This window comes from Barbus barbus (assembly GCF_936440315.1).
Source record: "Barbus barbus genome assembly, chromosome: 3".
Taxonomy (NCBI): domain Eukaryota; kingdom Metazoa; phylum Chordata; class Actinopteri; order Cypriniformes; family Cyprinidae; genus Barbus; species Barbus barbus.
In genome coordinates, this window is record NC_136731.1 from 31,322,491 (window position 1) to 31,344,246 (window position 21,756).

The window sequence follows — 21,756 nt, forward strand, 5'->3', positions numbered from 1 at the left end:
ACAGTTTTTGAGGAAAAAAACATTTCTAAACCATTAATTTTCAGCAGACAATATATCAGTCTTTCTGAGATGTAAAGACAACTGGGTTGCAGATAAAATGTTAAAATAGTCCATGTTCTTACCTACTTATATATGATAATATAATATAGTGCATAAATACACATTTTCATTCAGAGAACTGCATGTAAAATAGTAAAAAAATAATACTAATAATTTATATATATATATATATATATATATATATATATATATATATATATATATATATATATATATATATATATATATATATATATATATATATAGGCTTTTTAAATACTAAAATCTGTGTGAGTGCCTGGATGTGAAAGTTTGTCTCTTCTATGTGATATGGTCCACCTACAATCGTTTGCACGATATTTTGCGTATAATATGTAACAATGATCAAACTCTGCCAATAAAGTGCACAGCATTTTACTTTACTTTTGTCATTTAGCAGACGCTTTTGTCCAAAGCGACTTACAAATAAGAAAAAGTAACTAAAACAAAAAATTACAACTCTATAAATACTATATACCCACATATTTAAGAAAATAAAGAAATTAAATAAAATTGACACATGCATATAACAACATTTCAATAATAAACATATAAATGAAAAAACTAAAATAAAAAGCTACTACTATCCCTTGCCGGTGTCCCTGCCCGGTGGAGTCGCACGGTAGAGTTGATGGTCTTTACACTCTTCGGTCTTCACACTAAGAGGGCTTCACACGACGACTGCCGCGGTATAATAACCTTTTTTATACCAATCCAACAAATCACCATTTCAATTCAGCTGGACCCACTTTCCTGTTTATCAACTAAAAATGGCCAAGCAAGTGCACACACTGACAAGATACGCGATACGAGACCAAACGCGATTTCAGCACCTCTCAACACAGTAAACAAAAATTTTAAAGCAGTAATTGTTTTGCTTGGCTAATGTTTGTTCTGTAAGAGAAAAATGTGCTTGCAATGCAAATAAAAACATGTTTGCTCCTAGCTGTGCATTTATCATGGAGCTGGCGAGCCATGTAGAAGATAACTCGTGTCAAGATCTGTCTAGAGGCCCAATAAACCAGGAATGACAGAACAAAACTGCAAGCCACTTCCCATGTCAGCGAGGGATAAATAAATTGGATATGCTCTAAACGATAGTCTATTCATTTGTTTTTAATTTTCAGTCAATAAGTTAAATAATTAAGAGATGATTTTCAACTGATGGCTAGTGGGTTGTTGAAATTGCGCCCCCTGTCGGTGGAAAGGTGGACGAAAACATCTTTGAGGCGGGATGTTAAACCTAGTATCTAAAATGGATGCAAGCTCTCTCTAGAAAAACTGCGTTTTACCTCTTTTAAAGTATTGCGGAGAAAGCCCGATTAATGATTAATACAATGAGAGCTACACAAGGGATGGCGTTGTTGGGGGAGGGAGGTGGTTCCTCGACCCTCGTTGTCATAGCAACAACAAAGGGGGAGCGATATTTTAACAGAGGGGTTGGATTGTTTGTTAGTTGAAGCCACGTGACGTGCCGCTGGGGAATGGGGGCACTTCCTGTGTTACTCTACTGAGGCTTGAGACTCTGCTGTTGTCAGTTTCAACAAAATGGCTGCTGGAGCGCCACAAACGAAAACCCAGTGAACGCTTCACATCAGTGCAGTATCACTTTAAATGGATGCATTGGAATTTCCTTACCTTCCGAGCGTCGGGACATTTACTCGTGTGGATTCGTTTACATACGTATTAGTGAACTAAGTTAAAGGCATGCTGAAATATTCCCTTTACGCACTTTATATTCATCCAAAAGCATCCAAAAGCTCAAACTGCCAGTGCGCGCGTCTGTGTGGGTGTGCGCGCGTGTAGCTGCTCCTCAGGATCGCCGAAATGTTACAGCTGATCAACCTTAAGCTTTCTTGCTGACGTGCAAAACTGTCGTTTAATGTCCTTTTCACTGTTTGCACTAGTGTTTTAGAGTTTGTTCCCCCCTCTGGATAAATTCCGCTGCAGATTGAGGGGTGAATTCCTCAACTGGAAAGTCGGGCTCGCCATTGCAGCTCAGTGTCTGACTGCGACAGAATAATATCTGATCTGAGTCAGGACGGGTATCGACAACATCCTCCTTCAAAATGCAGCTCTTGCATAGCATTTGAACAGCAGACCGCAGTTGCTCCGTCTGCGAAATAAAGGTAAGATGATGCATTTTTAAAAACTCACACTATTTCAGTGGGCGGGGTGTGATAATTTTGGAATAGAGTGACAATGCGTCATTTTAGCATTTTCTTTTGTGCTATTTTGTTTCTGACAGCGAAGGGGTGCAGGATTATTGAAAACACCGGGCATACGCCGTTTAAACGCTCGCAGGTTTATTTATCAACATGTGCTCTCTGCTCTGTTTTGATGCTAGGAATAACTTGCGTGTGCAAATGTTTACCCCCCTCCCCCCTTTCTAAACAGGCGAGAGATAAGCTTTCTATATACGGTTTCCAGTCGTAATTAAGATTCATACGTATGCCAGTGTGAGCAATGTTGTGATGCGTTTACCCTCGAATGGGAGTCCCGTCGCGTCGTTTTGATGCTCAAAATTGTTGTCTCACTCGGTTTTGAAGTTATATTGTTATCCTACAGCTTCTAACCCAGGGCGATGAACGGTAAACAAACAACCGCTGTGGTGTTTATATTTCCATGGGGTTTGAATTCGAGATATCGCGCTTTTATTTCTGGTTAAAGCTCTTTCTTTCACTGTCTGCTCGATGCTCTCTCATTTGCCCTTGAATAAAACATTCAGATCCCTCAAAACAATTTTACTTTAGTTATAATAAAATAATGTTCCGGTTTCTTATATATATGTATTCTAAGCTTGTGTTTTTCCGAAGAAGGATACTAGAGGTTTTATTGGTGAAATGGTGTTTATAGCAATTGAGAGTAACTATATGTTGACTAATAGTTTTCAGCAAGATGTCAAGTTATTACCTTGGTATTATTGTGAAATTGTAGTCAGTGTTTATTTTCTTATGGAGAGTGTTTGGCAATGCCAAATTACTACCGTTTTGTTGTAGTAACGGTATCTGATATTTAGACGGACACTATGGTTATCGTGGCAAATTTTCGTAAGGGCATTGAATAGCTTTTCTTGGTAGTGTAGGATAATGCTAACGTGCTTAGCGTCTGAGGACAGCACCAATGTCAAAAGTCCCCTTGGCTGTACATGTGGTGCAGTTGCTAATTTGGCAGGGAGAGTTTCGGCTCCCCTCACACAGGGTCAGGGGCCCCCTGTCAGAGCCAGACCTTTGAAAAGGGCTGTATGTTCTCCAGGAGTGAAAAAGGGTCAGACAAAAAGAGGCCACTTAATGCTCAGATTACCATACAGTTTAGGTCAGATTGCCCCTCTCAGCTTGTTCTTATGAAGCCTTACCAGCTTTACTGTGGCTTCACGTTTGGTCGTTTGTAGCTGTTGGTTATTGAAGTGGAATCATTGTTGCTGAGTCTGGTGTGTGATTCCCTTATGAAACTCAGTTCCTGTATAGTAACTCGCATTTTGAGCAAGACCATAGTAACCACACATAAAACCATGGATTGCTTCTCATTTCAATGGTTAGAGTTAACTGGTTTCTGTAAAAACCAAAAAAAAATGTATTTGTTACAAAAATAGAATCAACGTACTGTCATAATTGTAATAAACAAATTTCCTGTACAAATACCACATTATAGTGTTTTGTTAAAGTAAATGTATGGTAATTTCTTCAAACAAATAATCTCAAGGCAGCATTACCTTGCAGGTGTTTATCTCTTTGCCTAAATTCTGCGAGCAGCTGTCGTTTTCTTTCTTTCTCATTTTCCTGTGTGCACATTACATTTCCAAGTTTGTTGCTATTTGCTATTGCTATTTTCTACACTTGGTGGTGATATGCCACATTGCTCTGTTGGCACATGTATCAGTTTAGCATTTGTATTCAAATCCAAAATAGAGACGCCCATCTGAGCTTCTCACAGTCATTGGTGTGAAACTAGTAATGCTTAAGGAATCACTCTGCAGTTTATAGCTGATTGATTATGTCCTATTATTTCCCACATTCCCTTCTGAGCCACCTTGAAACTATTTTTGAGTGTTATTGAACCAGAGGTCTTTTGTCTGCTATGCTAAGTTCAAAATCCTTTTGGGTTTTTACTGTCTTTAACTATGTTGTCATCTTGGTGTCTTGTCAAGTTTTGACATTAATGCCTCAAATCAGTCTGGCTTATCAATGGCATCAACTTTATTTTTTTTGGACAGAAGACACTAACAGTTGTGAGTCCCAAAATTAGATTAATGCTGACCTCTGAAGATTGTGACTGAATCTGTATCCCACTGACCTTCATTGAACTTGCTCATCATGATAGATAGCACTGATGTAGAGATCTGCCATTGATATCTTTATAAGCCTGTAGAATTCAGATCAAGTCTCTTGAGACATTATTTACACATGAAAAGCAATATTGCTAGTTATAATGTTAAGTTATAATGTTAGTTAACATTTTTTTAAATGTGTTTTGTGCACTTTTTTTCTATTCAGGCAGGTCTGATTTAAGGAGGTTGAGTTTGTAAACCTTCAGGATGTGTTTTTGGCATGAGTTTTTCTTCTTTGATTGGTTGAAAACTACAGGTCAAAAGGCCGCTCAGATGAGCCTTTCAAGGGATAGTTTGCCTCTCTGAGACACACTGTAGCAGTTCCCTGAACACATTAACCTTTTAGAAAGGCATGTTTTATCCGTAGATTGCCACCTGCTTGGTTGGATACAAAATGGCAGGCCTCAGTTACTGTAAAGGTATAGCCCTTCCTGTCCATCAAGCCTTTCAGGATGACTTAAAGCGATATGAAAATTCAGTCATTTACTCGCGCTCATGTCATTCTAAGCCCAAAAAGACATTGCTTAAAGTTTATAACAAATTCTGATATTTTAATAAAACCTGAGAGATTTCAGTTCCTCCACTGAAAGTCCAGGTAACCATAGTCTCGCATAGCCAGACCTTCAGACTGATGGCTGAAGGTCTGTCCACTTTGAATGGCCATATGACTGACATGTAAAGCAACCAATCACGTTTCGTCATGTTTCGGGGAGTGGAAATGTTGCCATAATAACAGACCAGAGTGTAAAACTCTTGGACATATTTTAAGGATTCTATGCTGCGAAATTTAAATATTTCACATACTTTTGAAAATCCAGCGTTTAGTTGATCCTGATAAGCGCTCGTCGTGACAGTTGTATACATGATGGCTTTCCTATTCAATGAGGGAGTTTGGTGCCACGACATCTTTGTTTCCATGTGGAACGTTAAAGAACACGCCACACACGTCTCCTGGAAATCCTGTATAATTCAACCAAGCCGATAACGACTTGGAAACTACTGAAGTGTTTCCAGATAAGTGTGCCATATGCATCAAACGTTTAGCCAACGTGTCACGTCTGAGGCTGAGACTAAAGTAACAATAACAGAAAAGATCCAAAAAGGTTATAAAAGTGACATCTTTGACCTAGTCTATTTGGATCTTTTAAGTTTTGGTTACCTGTACTTTCAATAGACAGACAGAAAACACTGAGGCTTTGTTAAAAAAAAATCTTAATTTATATTTCAAAGATTATTTCAAAGTCTAATGAGTTTTGAATGACATGAGTGCAAATAAATTGACAAACTATTTATTTTTGGGTGATCTTTCTCTTTTAACAACATTTTAGTAATGCATAAGGCTGGAAGATGGAGTCTATAACTCAATAAAAAAGTGTTCTGGAGCAATTGCACGGTGCTGAAACTCTGGCAGTTATTTGATAGTTCATCTGTATTCAGTATTTCAGTATTTGTGACTCATTCTGGCAAAGAAACGCCCACTTAGACAGGAAGAGACCCTCTGACCGACATGTAAAGCGAGCCACAGTTTGTGGTGTTTAGGGGCGGGTAATTCTGAAATGGGTGGATACCATAATAATAGGTATCCCTGAACTGCTGAAATGTGTTTAGATTTGGTGATGAATGAAAGTATTAATTTCTTTACATAAAAGAGGCGGTATAGCGGTTTTTCAGTCGTTTTGTGTGCAGTATACATCAGATGGTCAGTGAATGTATTGTGGGCGGTCAGTGGGCACGTCCGAGGCTGAGACTAGCTAAACATTGACTTTGGCCTGTTTGAAGGGATAGTTCACATTTTGTTTAGATATTTTGAAGAAAGTGAGGGTCTAAACAACATTGGACCCCATCGACTTAAAAAACGATCCTCCAAATATCTTGTGTTCCACTAAAGAAAGAACATCATACAGCTATAGAAGGACATGAGGGTGAGTATTTTTGGGTGAGCTGTAATGTTTCATAGGTCCAACGTAAAGCTCTCTGGAGACTGAAAGAATGAAGGATGAAAAGCCCTGGCCGATTACAGGGTTTGTTCTAATCTCACTAAATTTGACTTGACAACTTTTTTCCCCTTAAAATTCACTTGACAACTTTTTTTCTCCCTTGATGCATCACTAATAACCTCAGAACTGATCACTCTCAATTTAGCCTCCGTTACATGAGTTTCCTCTTATGCTAAGTCCATTAGCGTGCTGAACTGTTGGATGTTTTGCATTTTATTGAGACAAATATGTAATTGCTGAAAGACCTACGTGATTTGAGTATAATGACAGGGGTATTTATGGCCGGCATTTGTGTGATCTATTATGGCAATAAATTGTCAGCAGAGCTTGTGAAAGTGTTTTCATTTGTGACTTTGCAGGAAGATGAAAGTCATCGGACTGCTATGACGGCGAGTCAGTCCAGTGAAAAGCTATTTTTAGCGGCTGTTTGCCCGCCAGGAACTGAACATATGAAAAATCACCTTTTGCTGTGTTTCATTGGCATTGAGGCTGGTAGAATGTTTCCTTCTCCTGAATTAAAAAGGTGCCGGCATATGGTCTGGAATTCATAAAACAGGATTTCACTCTATCTTTTGTCTGTTATTTGTTGAGTGTGGCTGGGTGACTAAAGGAGATTTTTGTGTTATCCAGGGGTTTACTGACATGTCAGGTCTGGTCTTCTCAAATGGCTCGAAAGTTATGGGTTTCTAATGCGTGATTGTGTCGGATGGAGGGGCTGCAGATTTCTTCCTCTGTAGGCTGCTGTTGCTAGCCAGCGGGTTCCCGAGGACTCTCGGCTCTCTTGTTTGTCTTGCAGCGTTGACATTTTTTGGCTCTGTGCCCAGAGAGCGTCTAGCCACCCCCCCCCCCCCCCCCCCCTCCTTACCACCGCATCGCCACTGTCTCTTCAACTCGCTCTTCGCCCTCCCTTCCTCCACCTACCGCTATTTCCTACAGTACGTCACACTGACTGTGACTTGGACCTCATCACTTATAAATACTTAGGCTAACAATGAAGGCTGTTATGTTGTGGGATGTGTACTTAACGCATTTATTCTTCCCCTGTTCATCAAAGGTTATTCACATACAGGTAAAACAAAGGTCATTATGGACTGAGACATGATAGTTATGTACTGATATTGAGAATAATTTTATATACATGTTCAAAAAATGGCCAGTAATAATTTTTGTACTATTGTGTTTGAATAAACATTTAAAAAATTGTTTCTTTAAATTAATCGTTTTAAATGATACAAGTGAATTTATGTGTCACAAAATCGGTATGAAAAGTATGTACAGTATAGGGTTGTGCCGATAGACAATAGTATCGTGCATCAACGAGAGATATCGCCTGTGGCTGCAGGGCTCGCAAAATCGCTAGCCCGACGTCCCGGGGCTATTGTTTTCTCCAGTCGGGCTACCAAAATGTATCACTGCCCTGCCCGACGGGCTACCTTAAATACAGGGCTCCCACGCAGTGTTCCCTCTAAGCTGAGCACGCACGCGACCGCGCTCTTCTTCCACCGCGGCCGCGCAGAAGAAATAATGTGCCTCGCGCAACAAAAATGAGTTGGGAAGCCATTTGATTGAATGCCGCAGTAAAAAGGAAAGAATAGCAATGCTCGGGCAAACCGCTATAGAGCTGATGTCACGACAGAGTTAGAACCGGTGAATGCGGTTTACAGGTTTCATAGAAAGAGAACGATATGCACCAAATGAGTCGCTGTAGAAACTGAATACTTCAATGGTTGCGGTGCGTTCAACACGAGAGACAACGCAAACGCAATGACATGTGAAATAAAACTAGGAATGCAACTATACCATTTTTTCAGAACCGATCCGATCCTGAAAATTCTGAGTATCTGCCGATACCGATCCAATCCGATACCAGCGCAGTTTTTTTAAATCGATGTAGAATTTCTATACTTCTGTGTGTGTTACTCTTTTGTGTGTTAAACACAACCTACTACATATAGATAACATCATTTTAATGAAAAATAACAAATGAAAAAAAAAATATATAATCATAATATATGATAAAAAATACTATTATAAACTTGGTTTATAATACAGCAAAAGATACTCTAGAAAAATCATGGGTGCACAATAATTTTATAAAACCTAGTGAAACATTTTTATTTACAATTAAAAGTGAATAAGTGTAGGACTAAATCTGGTGAAATTACGCACAAATTACGAGCCCTGGGCTGATGCCTTTGAGATAAGACTATTATTATTATTATTATTATTATTATTATCAGGCTAGTAATACTATCCAATTAATATTAGGGCTTATTTATTCCATATTATTTATTTTTCCATGTTTTTACAGTGTTGCGCATTATAACCAATCACACACAATTCCGTTGAGTTTATGAATGCAATGGCCAATCAGAGGCATTCAGATGAGTCACCGCTGAAACACTTGAGTTTTGATGTTGAGTGCGCGCTCGCTCGCTGACGCTGACTGAATTCTGCTGTCTCGCGAATTTCAGTTCTGAAAAAATGGTATCGTTGCATTCCTAACTGATTATAACGGGAGTGTTTTTAAAGTACATAACAAAAGAAATCAGTATAGAAATATGTTGCATTTGTAAGATTTACATCCAATCTCGTGATGTTCACAAAGACAATGCACTTGCAATTTAGTGATATCCACACAATTGTGGTCTTGACCGGTCTTGAAGTAAAATCCCGAGTCCTCTTAGTCTGAGACCAAGATGAGACCGAGACAAGACCAAGAGCTTCAAAAAATGGTCTTAAGACTCGAGTACTACAACACTAATAATATTAATATTTTTACTGAATTCTGATCAAATAAATGCAGCTTTTGTGAGCGTAAGAGACTTCTTTCAAAAACATGAAAACGTTTTTATATCCCCCAATGTTTGAGCGGTAGTTTATTAGCCTGACCACTGGTATTGCGCCAACATATTGTGCATCACTAGTTTAAAATGGTTATTCAAGATTCAAGATTCAAGAGTTTTATTTGTCACATACACAATTATACAGAGTATAACCAGCAGTGAAATGTAGGTCAGGTCCGCTCCAAGGACAGTGCAATTATAAAGTATACAAATATTAAGAGAAGAAAGTAGAAAAAATAAAATAAAATAAAAAGATAAGATAAAAAATATAAATATAAATGTGCAGGTCAGTATGTTGTTGACTTAAATAGTAATAAGAGGAATGTGCAAAAATAATGTGCAAAAAAGTTGTACAGGGTATATAAATAGCAGCAATATGAGGTAGAGAAAAATTATGAATAGCTTATTGATATGGTGATATTTACATGGAGTCAAGTGATGTTATGACACCGAGTTAGAGTTTAGGAGCCTGATGGCCTGGGGGAAGAAGCTCCTCCTAAGTCTCTCAGTTTTTGCCATCAGGCTACGGAAGCGCTTACCAGATGGAAGTAAAGTGAATAGCTGGTTACCAGGGTGATTTGAGTCCTTGAAGATTTTAACCGCTCTATTTTTGCAGCGTTTGAGGTAGATGTCCTGCAGAGAGGGGAGAGCAGACCCTGAGATGCGCTCAGCTAAGCGCACAACTCTCTGTAGTGCTTTGCAGTCCTGATTGGAGCTGTTTCCATACCACACTGAGATGCACTGAGTCAATACACTTTCTATGGTCCCTGAATAGAAAGTTTTCAGGATTGCTGGTGAGACCCTGAATTTCCTCAGCTGTCGCAGATGGTACAGTCTTTGCCTGGCTTTCTTAACCTGTGTTTGGATGTGTGTAGTCCAAGTCAGGTTCTCGGAGATGTTTACACCGAGGTACTTGAAGCTGCTCACCCTCTCCACAGGGGTCCCACTGATCATAAGAGGAGTGTAGGGCTGCTGCTGTCTCTTCCTAAAGTCCATGATCAGCTCTTTAGTTTTGCTCACATTCAGAGAGAGACAGTTGTCCTGGCACCATGATGTGAGTCTCTCTACCTCATCCAAGTATGCAGTCTCATCGTTGTTGGAGATGAGGCCCAGAACCACAGTATCATCAGCGAATTTGATAATAGATGTGGAGCTGTGAGAGGATACGCAGTCATGCGTGTAGAGAGAGTAGAGCAGGGGACTCAGGACACAGCCCTGTGGGGCTCCTATGTTCAGAGTGATGGAGTTTGAGGTGAACTGACCAACTTTCACCACTTGAGGTCTGCCGTTGAGGAAGTCTTGAATCCAGTCACAGAGTGAGGAGTTTAGGCCGAGGTCTGTGAGTTTAGATGCCAAATTAATGATTATCTGGGAAGAAGACGTGGTCTCTGCGTGCATATGTTTTCAGTCTTGCCTTCGTGCGTCTGGTTCACGTCACATTTGTTTATCTCGGATTCATTCACTCAGACAGAGTTTACTGAAAACAGGTGGCATACAATGAACAAAGTTTAATGTCAATGTTTTTATTCCGAAAAGAAGTGTCCCTCTGAATCCCAAACACATCCCTTTTTTCTGTTAATTTCTGTTAACATTCTTTTCTGGCTATTGTTAACAAATATTCAGACCAGCTCTTAAACAATTAATCTCTGTTCACAAGTGGATTTTTTTAACTAGCTTTTTTTATTTATTTAAAGCAGATTGGTTTGTAATATCAAATAATAATAGGTAGAGAAAGTTTTCTATTTTGAGCTGTTTGGTGTTTTTCCTCAATACCAGAGAATAGCTTCTCTTTTGTTAAAATATTTGAGCTTTTTGTGGTTTAGTTTTATTGGTAGTAAACCAAACTTTGTTTTAGTCTGAAAAGCCACACTAAGTTGATTACATTTCTATGTTGCCTTTCTATATGAGCAAACGGAGAATATATTGTTTGTTAATCCATTTTTATTGTTTTATTTCAGCTACTGTATTAAGCAAGCAAATATGTACACTTGCGCTATGGTTTAAAAGTTTGCGTTCAGTAAGTTCTTATTTCTTCAGTTCTTACGATCTCCATTTTATTTTATTTGTTAATACTTTATGATTTGGCAGGGATGCATTAAACTGGTCAAAAGTGACATTTATAATGTTACAAAAGATTTCAATGTTAAACCGCTATACTCAATATTTGAAAGCTCTATATTCATCAAAGGAGACGTTTCATTTGGGGGATCTGACATGTTATCGGGTTTATGGTTTTTTGTTATAATTAATTATTTATCTGTTTATGTTTTGTTTTATTCATGAGGATTTGGTTCCCTGTTACCTTGAACTGTCCTTGGGAGGTAACGTGATGTGAAAGATATGAATCGGCCATTAGAAAAAATAATTTTTGCTAAATATTTTTGTCCTGAAATCATTTTATCAAGAGTAGAGCATTATGTTTATTATGTGTTTTAGAGTTACTTTGTCAGTTGTCTGTATTTATATTAAAGACTGAGACTAAATAACTCACAGCTTATCTATTTTCCACAGCCTTGGCACAAAACACGTCACATAAGAGGAGAACCATTTGATGGAAGAAAAGAAAAAGAAAAAGCAAGAGGAAAAGAAAAAGAAGGAAGCTGCTCAGAAAAAGGTCAGTTTCTTTCACGTGACCCACAAGCTTTTGCATAGAATCTTTTGCTTGCATCCTTCTTATAAAAGCCGCTTAACGGACACATTACTGAGTCTGTCATAAGCTTCTGAGACATCTTTACCAATGTAAACCACAGGTACCAAACTGTACACCTAGAGCTCACAACAATCTGTTTAGCATCTGCCTTTGGAGCTCTGTTCAAACACAGATAGTTATTATGGTGCTCACTTCTTAGACATCGTCGTGGAATTACAAATCTCATCTTGGTTTTACTAATGCAACATTCACCGTGGTTACACAGGCTACATCTTGCTGCTCTTTGCTTTGATTAAGCACCAAATATTCAGCTAGATCTCTATTTAGCATAATACTTAAATAGAAAATCAATCAGTTATAATCAATCTAATGTTTTCCAAGATTTATGCTCCACTAGTCATTTGCTTTTTGTTCTTCCAGAAGAGATGCTTTCTTTGTTAAAAAGCTTTTGTATGTTGGACCTGTGAAAGTGTTCATCTCTGTCTACCTTTGTTCTTCCTTTACAGGCTGCTGAACAGAAAACCAAAGGTCAGTTATGATTCTCTTTGCAATGCTGCTCTAAAGCATTGGAGTTAAAAAATATAATTTTTTAAGGATCTTCTCCATATACGTATGTTCGTACCACATGCATCTCAAACACTACTAGAGTGGCAAAAGAAAAAAGTTGCATGTGCCGCAGAATTTTTAAATGCTAACTGGCTGGTGTGTCTTTATCACTTGAGAGAAGAGAAGATATGAAGAGTAGGTTTTGTGCAGTTATTTACTGTATGTGGGCGAACTGAATGACTGGCACAAGACAACACAACAGTTGGTAGAGAAAAATCAGCCATGTTTGGTAACTGCTGAAGGAATTTGTGCATTTCAAACGTTTAAAAGCAGTTGTAACTGGTCATGCAGTAAATAAGGATTATATTTCTTAAAGGGGTAGTTCACCCAAAATTGAAAAGTCTGTCATTAATTACTCGTCCTCAAGTCGTTTCAAATTCATAAGACCTTCGTTCATCTTCTGAACAGAAATTAAGATTTTTTGATTCTATCATTAAAATAGTCCATGTTGTGAATGCACATGGAAGACTGATACAGAAAAGAAGATATTGTTGAATAAAGTCATTATTTTGGTTCCTTTGCGCACAAAAACTATTCTCATATCTTCGTAAAATTACGGGTGGACCACAGATGTCACATGGAGTATTTTAATGATGTCCTTACTGACTTTCTGGGTCTTAAACGTGTCAGTTGTGTTGCTGTCTATGGAGGGTCAGAAAGCTCTTGGATTTCATCAGAAATTTGTGTTCAGAAGAGAAACAGAGGTCTTACGGGTTTGTAACGACATGAGGGTGAGTAATTAATGACAGAATTTTCGTTTTTGAGTAAACTTTCCCTGAGCTAACTACTTTGTCTCGCAAAGACTGATTTAACAGCTCATGTTTTATTCATCATGAATGCACAAAAATAATATTTTTATGCTTTTTTTGTTTTTAAATTTTATTATTATTATTTAATGGACATAACATTTCATAACATTACATCTTCACACAGTTAATTTTCTAATATTTGTTTTGCTCCTTTTAAAACGATAGAAATCTATACATTGAAAGCATTTGTAATTAAATGATGGAGAAAAGTTTGGTGTTGCAGTAAGAAAAAAGCTGGAAAAAAAAAAAAAATCAACCACTAGGCCATAAAAATTCTTGTAGTTGAAGAAATACCCATTCATTCAAAGTTATCTGTCCTGTGTTAGTCTGGTTGTTGGTAGATCTGCTGCTTAACAATGATTTTGCCAAGACATTATCCAAATTTAAAGAGAAGGGAGAGTGACCGCACTGGAAGAGAGACAGCGAGAGCAAGAGAGGAAAGTATGTGCCGACGTGTTTGGTTCAGGACACCTCGCCCCGTAGGACAGGTTACTCCCCCTTCATTGAGAGGGGTGAGGTATGAGGCAGTAAATTTTAGACAGCAGAAAGGGCTTGTTGAGGGCTGTCGTGGGGCAGATGGGAGAGGGGCTTATGTCATGTGAGGGATAGACAGTCATAAATCTCATTAGAGCATCTGCTAATGCTGAAACTCTCAAACATCAGACTTGACGCAGGAAGAAGTGCTGGTTTAATGCTCACAGGGACCTTCTATTGTAAAATCCTCTGGAGAACTGAGTTGTCTTTGTCCTTCTTTCACACTTTCATCCTCCGACTCTCTGTATCACTGCTTGAGTCAACGCTGAGAATCTCTCATTTCTTTAATCAGGGTGCACAAGGGGCATTCACAGACTTCTGCTAATTAGATCTAATCTGGTTTTACTTTGTTTCACATCTTTCTTTATCCCCTCTTGGGCCACGGTTTGGACACACATTATCTTCAGCTGATAAGGATATGTTTCTTCCTTCCGCCTGTTAGATCTTGAATTTGGCTGACCGGTTGTTGGGTGACTCGACGTGTGTTAGATTTCTTGTGCGTAAAGAAAAGTAAGACAGACCAAAGTACTAGTTTGTTGAAAAGGATTTGTCGAAGGTGATAGTATAGCATAACCCTCCTGGATCGATGTTGACCTTTATGTGTCTAAGCCTTCTAAATCCTTTACCCAAGATACGTCTATGTGACAGATCTCTTATAATCTGACAAATGTGATGCAAACAAATGGAGAAAGTGATGTTAGAACTGTGCCAAATGGTTTTACTTGTTAATGTGGGTTTTGCTGATTAAAGTTTTAAAGTTAGTGGGTTGTTTGAACAGTTAGTTGGTCTTAAAGGGATAGTGCCCACAAAAATGAATTTACTTCATTTACTCACTTATGGAGTTATTTCAAAGCAGTTTGGCATTTTTTGTTTCGGTAGACATAAAAGATTGTTTTTTTTTCTGTCCATACAATGGAAATAAATAGTTTGGTTTCCAACATTCTTCAAAATATCAATTAAAATAATGACAGAATCCGTTTAAGGAGCTCTGTATATCTAGAATGGTTGAGGGCATGTCTATCAGATGCCAGATGTGTTTTCAAAGATGTATAGATGCTAATCTCAGTTGTTCAGTGAGGTAACTGACAGATATTCAACAAACAAAATGACTGAGTTATGTAACCATTTAGCAAACAAAATCATCAGTCATTATAAATACAGAGACCTACGTGTTAATAACAGCAAGTGACTTGAAGACTGACAATTATTGTCAAGAAATGTGTTAAAGTTTGAAGGCTTGACACAACTTCTTTTAGTCTTTCTGCATGAAACACTCTCTGTGAAGTTGTTCCCTTTAAAGCACTGCCACTAAAAATATTAAAGCTACGTAAAAAGAAGTAGTTGACCTCACTTGTCACCTACTAGTTGACCATTCTGACCGTGCTTCCTTCTAGTAGCAAGTATATATGTGATGTTCTCTGAGTGTTAGATGGACATTTTCTATTCAGCATGGTGTCACCTAAAGAGCGTTTGTGTCATTAGAGAAAGGTGAAGGTGAGCTCCGAGGCGTGAAGTTCTGGAGAGACTCCTGGAGGAAGCAGTGCTGGGCTTTGGTACAGAGTGAGCAGTAGATGACTGCCGAACCATCTTTTTCTTTTCAAGAGAGGCCCAGGAGGCCCCACACAGGGGCACATCCACACACTCAACCTGGAGAAATTCACAGGGAAGTGCTCTTGCCAAACCGATGGAGTATTTTTGTGGAATGAAGAGAGAGAGGGAGAAAAAAAGGGAAATTACAGAAGAAAAAAAGGTTGATGGAAAGCCGCTGTAGGTGTTTGTGTCAGTGGAGGAAGAGAGCGATGGAACCGTGTGAAAGAAAGAGTGAGAACCTGCTTAAGTTTCCTGTCAGCTCAAGTCTCTTGGTGTTGGCCGCAGAGAAATTCAAAGGCCTCGGCAGATATTCAGACAACTGAACAAAAAACAACAACCATCCCCCTTTCACCTCTCATTTTCTCCCAAGCTATTTCTTTCTCTTTCACTTTCTAACTCATTGTCTCATGGACTAATCGGGTTTGCTGCTGATTTTGAATGATTTTCCAGTTGTTTCTGCTCTTTTTATTTTTTCGGTTCAGGCACCACTTCAGCCACAGGTACTTTCTGTCTTGCACGCTTATTATATACTTTTGGTTGTCTTTAACAAGCCTTGCTTTTCAGTAATAAAAAAGGTGGTTGTCTAAATAAGCATAAACTCTGAGACATTTTTTAGTGTGCTCTGAATTGATTTATGATAATTTGATGCATTGGAATGTATTTTTACATATGTATTATGTGACTGTTTGCATTCTTCATGTCATCAAATCTTGAAAGCTTCTAAAAAGATTTTTGTCGGAATCACACAGTAGCTCAGTCTCAATCACAAGTCTATATTATTCTTTTCAGTAGAGCCATATCCATCAACATTTGACTTATTTCTTTTAGTGTCGACCGTAAGACGTGCATGTATCTCTAATTGTATCTGCACTAGTAGTGCATGGTGGTAGCAATACTTGGATCATAGATACTTCTCAGGAAACATACTGATAAACAATATCTTGTAGTTAATTACTGAGAGTTGCAAAATATTTGAATTTTGTCGGTAATTGTTTACATTATTTTGCTGAGACTGTTGTGCCACTATTTTAATGACATTTTATTGATTTCTAGATTGACTTACTCCTAAACATCAGGAAAGCGTGAACAGAAGTTTGTTTTATTGTTCAGACAGCCGTATTTGTATTGCAGCCCATTCACATTGGTAACCGTAACTGTAAAGTTTTAATGATAATGACACAGAGGAACACTATAGTTGGAATCACTTCAGAATATTTTTTTCTCCAGCTAATGAATGATAAAAACATTGACAGCCAAATAGAGTCCACCTCATTTTAAGCGGCTCATGCATTTAAAGTGGCAGATGACAGGCCTGCAGTGTGGCTTTATAGTAAATGGAATTTTGTTGTCCGTTGGTGTGGATGCTAATATTGCAGTAGCTATCGTTCTCTGTGTAAACATCCTTTAGTCTGTTTGATATGGCAGTCAGGGGCTGTTCTAGCAGGGTCCATTACCCAGCAGGCCTACGTCAGGCTGAACAGCACACACAGGTTGTTTGTCAGTTAACACCTGCTCTGCTTTAAGGACCTGCTCATTACAGCATTTTCCTATGCCATATTTGCCGAGTTAGGGCATCGTTAATTACTGCTAATGACTCAGTCTGGCTGTTCGTCCTTGAGTTCCTCCTTTCGTAAGGAGGAGTTTGATCCCCTGAGACCTTGGCATCCACTGTACGAGCAGAGTACATGCTGCTGCTCCTCGAGTCTAAAGCCAGACAGCCCATCTGAGAGGGCAGCCACTACCCACTGTGTGCATGCAGGGCAGCGAGCAGAGGGATGACTCATGGCCTAGTGAAGCATGCTTTTTGGGATGTTTTTTTCAAGCTCTCAACTTGCTTTTTAGAAATTCACTTTGTTGTTACTAAAATGTCTCTTGGCAGTAACACAGGCACAAAATAAAGTGCCACTTTTCCCCCGGCAGGGTGCTGGTGCTATAGCTGGCATTCCATTTCATCTTTGTGCTTTTCTGTTATTGAATAAGCATTGCAATTTATTTTATTTGTTATATATTTGCTTTAATTGTAACTGTTTGATTCAACTCGCTGAATCAAATGACTTAGGATTGTGGAATATACTCAAAACTTGATATGAAAACAAAGACCTTGATGAAATGTTTATTTGTTGTATATGTTGTTACATAATCTTTTTTTTTTTTTGTCTGCATCTAGTATAGGTGTATTTTATTTTTCAGCGCCCTCTTAGAGCAGACCATTTACATAAGTTGGTAAAGATAGGACCTTTTCATTGCTCTGTGTGAGTCATTTTGATTCTGATTATTTAGCCTTTTCTCATTTAGTTAATTAAACCAACACTTTGCGTTATGTGGTAAATTATAGCATAATAATGGGGCTTTATTTTACTGAGATACCCTCATGGAGTCAGTGGGATGAAATGAGGTTTGTTTCTTAATTTCACTCTTGAGTTGAACCTGTAAGGCAAAGATCTCCAAATATAATGAGACCTTTACCAAGAATTACACACACAGGAATATGTGGCATATATTATAGATCCATGTATTTTCCTCAGTTGTAAAACTACTATATACTTTTTCAATTTGAACATCACCTGCATGATATGTAGTTTTCTGTGGTTTGCTTTCAACCCCTCTTCACCTTTAGCTTCCCATAACAGGAGTTATTGATTGCGTGTTTGTTGTCTTATACAAATCATGGAAATGCGTCTATGTGCTGAGCATGTTAATGTCCTGTAAAATGTCTTTCAACTTGTCAAAGTCTCTTCTTTGTAACAACAGGCATTTTGAATTTCAAAAAGAAACTTTGTAGACCCTCTACGTTCATATGTAAGTCAGCAGTGTCGTGGGAGAGTCAGTATTTCTCTGAGAATCATCAGGCTCTCAAAAAAAGCTCAGTTGATTTGCATAGAGAACCAAAGACACTGGTTGAATCGGTGCGCTTTTTTCTTCAAGTCTTTGCACTGCTGCATGTATGTGTGCATGAATGGATAGGACAGATTACTCTGCCTGATTGCATTTTTATTTTCCAGATCAAGCAGCCAGTCTCACAAATGTAGGCCTTTTGTTTTGTCTTTCCATCAAAATGTAATTGTTTTTTCAGGTGCATATCTTTTTTGTCAAATTTTAGTTTAACTTTGCTCTGTGTGAAAAGACGTGACCATTTGTTGTTTAATAAGGAGCTTTGTACAACTGGATTTTAGGCCAATGAGTTTTGACGGTGATCGAGGCTACCAAGTGTGACAGGACAGAAATGGAAACCAAGCAATCGACAAAATGCCATGCTGCTTGTTGTGCATAGGTTAACACAGAAGAGAACATTTTATCACATGTTATTTCTTCATATTGTGACTGGTCAGGACACAGTGTGAGACATGTTGCCCTTACTGAATTTCTTGCATGGTCAAAAGAGGATTTGGTGGTTTTCTGATTCGGGGTGTGTGTGTGTGTGTGGAGTGACAGAGATGTTCTCTGACTGGGTCAGTATTTATAGCCTGCCTCAGGCAGTGCAGCCTACCGCCATCTTGTCTTTTTGCCTGCCGTGTGTGTGTGTGTGTGTGTGTTCGTGTTCACACGAGCTCGATCTCCCTTTAAAAATGACTCCTCTTCTATAAGCGTACTGTCCTTGAGTGTGTTTTGAAATGTGGCTGATCGCATTCTGTGTAAAAGCCCCACTATAGCAGTAATAGTAGAACAAAGGGATGGTGGGAAAAGCACAGAATGGCTTATAATAGAGCTGTCTGTCTTCATAACATTCCTGTCTGAATATCAAACAGTTTGGTGGAATGTGGAGTGAAAGAACGCAGACACATACATACCTGAGCTCCGGTGTCTGCTCCACAGGCTGTACCTGCTCGTCTTCACGCATCTTCCTTTGATCATGGAGCTCTGGCTTATAAGACCCAGCCTGGACTAGTTCCAGCCTAGGGTGTTAGACGCGGCAGGTTACTGTGTGATTCCTCAGCGTTTAGCAGTTAGTGGTGCTTCATCCCAGATTAGAGGCTTGTGCAAATTGCTTCGGCTTCAGTCCAGAGATTGCAGATTCCCTAGTGAAATTTGTGGCCTCACTGTTATGACGCAATGTTGGGGAAGTTACTTTGTGATGAGGCTAATCATAATTTAAAGTATTTAAACTACAGTCTTCATGAGCCTCTTTATGAAGTAGCTAGCTACACTTACAAGCTACTAAATGCTTTTTGTTTTTACCCAACTACATTAAGCCATTTAAGAGGACAATATTATATAATATTTTTTAGAACACTCAGAGAAAATCAGAGCAGTATTTATCGGTCATGAAAGCAATATGGATCTTAAATACAACTAATGAAATAAACAAAATCCCTAAGTAGGGCATTCATATTTGTATATAATATAAATCATATTTATAGGATTTATTTTATATACAGGTCCTTTTCAAAAAATTAGCATATTGTGATAAAGTTCATTATTTTCTGTAATGTACTGATAAACATTAGACTTTCGTATATTTTAGATTCATTACAACACAACTGAAGTAGTTCAAGCCTTTTATTGTTTGATTTTGGCATACAGCTCATGAAAACCCAAAATTCCTATCTCAAATAATTAGCATATCATGAAAAGGTTCTCTAAACGAGCTATTAACCTAATCATCTGAATCAACTAATTAACTCTAAACAACTGCAAAAGATTCCTGAGGCTTTTAAAAACTCCCAGCCTGGTTCATTACTCAAAACCGCAATCATGGGTAAGACTGCCGACCTGACTGCTGTCCAGAAGGCCATCATTGACACCCTCAAGCAAGAGGGTAAGACACAGAAAGAAATTTCTGAACGAATAGGCTGTTCCCAGAGTGCTGTATCAAGGCACCTCAGTGGGAAGTCTGTGGGAAGGAAAAAGTGTGGCAGAAAACGCAGCACAACGAGAAGAGGTGACCGGACCCTGAGGAAGATTGTGGAGAAGGACCGATTCCAGACCTTGGGGGACCTGCGGAAGCAGTGGACTGAGTCTGGAGTAGAAACATCCAGAGCCACCGTGTACAGGCGTGTGCAGGAAATGGGCTACAGGTGCCGCATTCCCCAGGTCAAGCCACTTTTGAACCAGAAACAGCGGCAGAAGCGCCTGACCTGGGCTACAGAGAAGCAGCACTGGACTGTTGCTCAGTGGTCCAAAGTACTTTTTTCGGATGAAAGCAAATTTTGCATGTCATTCGGAAATCAAGGTGCCAGAGTCTGGAGGAAGACTGGGGAGAGGGAAATGCCAAAATGCCTGAAGTCCAGTGTCAAGTACCCACAGTCAGTGATGCTGGTGTTGGTCCACTGTGTTTTATCAAGGGCAGGGTCAATGCAGCTAGCTATCAGGAGATTTTGGAGCACTTCATGCTTCCATCTGCTGAAAAGCTTTATGGACATGAAGATTTCATTTTCAGCACGACCTGGCACCTGCTCACAGTGCCAAAACCACTGGTAAATGGTTTACTGACCATGGTATTACTGTGCTCAATTGGCCTGCCAACTCTCCTGACCTGAACCCCATAGAGAATCTGTGGGATATTGTGAAGAGAAAGTTGAGAGACGCAAGACCCAACACTCTGGATGAGCTTAAGGCCGCTATCGAAGCATCCTGGGCCTCCATAACCCCTCAGCAGTGCCACAGGCTGATTGCCTCCATGCCACGCCGCATTGAAGCAGTCATTTCTGCAAAAGGATTCCCGACCAAGTATTGAGGGCATAACTGAACATAATTATTTGACGGTTGACTTTTTTTGTATTAAAAACACTTTTCTTTTATTGGTCGGATGAAATATGCAAATTTTTTGAGATAGGAATTTTGGGTTTTCATGAGCTGTATGCCAAAATCATTAATATTAAAACAATAAAAGGCTTGAACTACTTCAGTTGTGTTGTAATGAATCTAAAACGTATGAAAGTCTAATGTTTATCAGTACATTACAGAAAATAATGAACTTTATCACAATATCCTAATTTTTTGAAAAGGACCTGTATAAATATATTTTAGTATATTGTAATATTGCATATATTTTAACCCCCGGCTCTTAATGCATCGTGTTTCCTTCAGGAGCATCAGTGAATGTTTGAACCTTTTTTAATTGTTGTGTTTGAGTCCCTCAATCATCCTCAGTGTGAAAATGTGGATCTCAAAATCATACAGTTACTGCTGGAAAGGGTTCAAATATGCAAAAGATGCTGGAAAACTGAAGATTCTGCAGGACCTGGAGGATTTTTCTGAAGAACAGAGCTCAGTTTAACTGTTCAGAACAAACAAGAGACTCATGAACAACCATCACAAAACAAAAAAAAACAGTCGTAGATCATCCAGGTAACCACACACAGTATTAAGAACCAAGGGT

The 21,756-nt window shown here is 38.8% G+C and overlaps 1 protein-coding gene across 3 annotated transcripts in view; it reads left to right on the top strand.

The window, feature by feature from the left end:
- Positions 1 to 734: 734 nt before the first annotated feature.
- The window catches only part of LOC306846696 (trinucleotide repeat-containing gene 6C protein-like), a 64,789-nt gene continuing 43,767 nt past the window's right edge, over positions 735 to 21,756 (top strand). For 2 of the 3 annotated variants that reach the window (XM_079380258.1, XM_079380256.1), the window contains exons 1-3: positions 735 to 2,207; positions 11,760 to 11,862; positions 12,405 to 12,426. In XM_079380258.1, coding sequence (XP_079236384.1) covers positions 11,800 to 11,862; positions 12,405 to 12,426 — 85 coding nt within the window. In that variant the 5' untranslated portion in view covers positions 735 to 2,207; positions 11,760 to 11,799. Of the gene's footprint in view, positions 2,208 to 2,632; positions 2,670 to 11,759; positions 11,863 to 12,404; positions 12,427 to 21,756 lie in introns of those variants that run through there. The other variant, XM_079380257.1, reaches the window with a different exon arrangement.